The sequence below is a fragment of the Chinchilla lanigera genome, unplaced genomic scaffold (genome assembly GCF_000276665.1).
Source record: "Chinchilla lanigera isolate Chin_1 unplaced genomic scaffold, ChiLan1.0 scaffold00091, whole genome shotgun sequence".
NCBI classification, from domain to species: domain Eukaryota; kingdom Metazoa; phylum Chordata; class Mammalia; order Rodentia; family Chinchillidae; genus Chinchilla; species Chinchilla lanigera.
The window spans coordinates 7,531,309-7,533,569 of NW_004955492.1; the positions used below are offsets into that span (position 1 = coordinate 7,531,309).

Genomic DNA, 2,261 nt, shown 5'->3' on the forward strand with positions numbered 1-2,261 from the left:
ATCCTCCTGCCTCAGCCTCCTGAGTGCTGGGATTACAGGCGTCCACCACCATGCCCGGCCAATAATTTTGTTTTTAATATGTGAGAAACTGCCATAGTTTTCCACAGCAGCTGTACCATTTTACCTTCCCACCAGTAGAACACAGAAGCTCCAGTTTTTCTACATTCTGGCCTGTACTTGTTACTTCCCACTTTTTTCCATAGTAACCAGTCTAATGGGTGTGAGGCTTTTGAAAGCTTGTCATTCTGATAGTGATCAGTCTGTAATAATGTGTTAACAGTGATTTCAATAAGAATTTTTTCTTTACAGACTAAAACTAATGTCCATGAGAAAGATTCAGATATTCAAGAATTTAACCTAGAAAAGGTATGTATTTTGAGATTGTTATATTATTTATAATTAATTTAGAAGTTTATTGTAGTTATATTAAATTTATATTTGTAAAATTTATAATACATTAGCGGATTTATTTCTAGCACAGAAACATCCCAAATATTTTACATGTCTGATGGCTAGAGAAATCGCTAAGTGAGTTCTCACCATGTTCACTTCATTGACTGTCACACTCACTTAAGACAAGACAGTTTTCCAGCTACAATAGCAATGAGAAGATGGTAAGTTAGAAAGGCAGAGATGTCTTTTGCATTTGTAGCAGGTTTTAAAAATATGTTTAAAAAAAAGAACAGGAGAAGGTAATTCAACAACTAAGAGTGTGGGTTTTGGTAACACGCTATCTTCTTTCTGAAGACTTGGGTCTGCATGCCATCTGCCATGACTCGCGGGTTGACATGTAGGTGGGTGTGTCTGCATCGTACTGTTCAGCTGAAACCATTGCCTTTCTGGGTGATGGCTTGTTGGATGGAGCATCCTAGGATGCTGCAGAGCTCTGCCTTGTGTCCTGGCTGTCTTTACATTGTGCAGCGATAACTCTTGGCTTTGGCTGTCAAACAAGGGAGGATGATGTCATGAGGCAACGGTGATGTGAAAAGGGAGCCTCTGTGGTGATCCTGCAGCCACACCCAGCCGACCCATCATCACGCTTGCTTTTGGGCTGGCACTGTATGTCTGGCTGTGTTACCTGGGGATGTGCCTCTTCGGTGGCACCACTGGGAAGCACCAGGGTTGGACTCTGTTTGCTATTCTCAGGCTCGATTGGAAGTGCACCGGTTTGGGATTACAGGCTACGGGAAAGGAAAGGAAAGAGTCCTGGAAAGGGAACGCGCCATCATGCTCGGTGCCAAGGTGAGGGGTACTTCATTGGCAGGCGGGTGCAGAAAGGGGGTCCAGGGTGACACATGGACGTGGGGACTTTTTGAAGAACAAAATTTGACCATGTATGTTCTTATTCCTTCATTTTAGCCTCCCAGAAATACTTACATGAATTACAAGGTTTTGCAGGACCAAATTAAAGCAAAACAGGCAGCAAAGGAGGAAGAGAAGAGAGTGGTAGGTATAATATACTATAGTCTGTTCTTTGGTCAGTAAAACAGTGTGATGGGTGCAGCCAGCCACAGTGACATTGCAGGAGGCCACTCCCTACTAAGAAGTCAGGACACAGAGTTGCATGGGAAATTCCCTCTACTTTGCATCGGCTTCATCTTGTAATACAGCTGAGGATCTAGCGTGTTGACAGGAAACGCTGCCTGCTTTCCAGTGCTGCCTTGTTTTGTACATTTCACACTGTAAAGCACACAGAGGCCTATGAAAACCACAAGAAAAAGATATGACACTCCCTTCTTTACACCTGAAATAGAAGTGACTGGACTTTTCAGCATAAGACTGTCTTACCCAGAATAGCCTTTTACATTCTTGAAAGGGTTTCAAGATGAGACTTTGAGACTGTATGTTTAATATGCCCACTTGAAAAAATTATTAAAAATAAGTGGTATGTTGGTGGCTTTGATCAGAAACCTCTTGCCCTTTTTTGAATCTCCATTATCCATTACTGACACATTTATTATTTTAAATTCTAAAATCAGGCCCAGGATGCAGATATTTTCAAGAGAAAGAAGAGGAGAGGACAGGAAGATAGGTGAGTGATATCTGCAGGTGCCGGGACTGACTGCCAGGGTGAACATCTTAGATCTGACACAGTGTCTGGTGTGTGTGGTTCCAGCTGTTAGAGAGCCTCTCTGCCTTGGTTGTCCTTATCAAGACTATGGGGGGAAGGGGCTGGGGATTTAGCTCAGCGGCAAAAGCGCCTGCCTAGCAAGCGCAAGGTCGTGAGTTCGGTTCCCGGTACCGGAGAAAAACCAAAAAAT

General features: G+C 43.2%; 1 protein-coding gene across 1 annotated transcript in view; it reads left to right on the plus strand.

The window, feature by feature from the left end:
• The window catches only part of LOC102008952 (chromosome unknown open reading frame, human C1orf131), a 15,435-nt gene that overhangs the window by 11,509 nt on the left and 1,665 nt on the right, over positions 1–2,261 (plus strand). The window contains exons 3-6 of the mRNA XM_005404977.2: positions 310–366; positions 1,147–1,242; positions 1,360–1,446; positions 1,980–2,032. Of these exons, the coding sequence (XP_005405034.1) occupies positions 310–366; positions 1,147–1,242; positions 1,360–1,446; positions 1,980–2,032 (293 nt within the window). The remainder of the gene's footprint in view (positions 1–309; positions 367–1,146; positions 1,243–1,359; positions 1,447–1,979; positions 2,033–2,261) is intronic.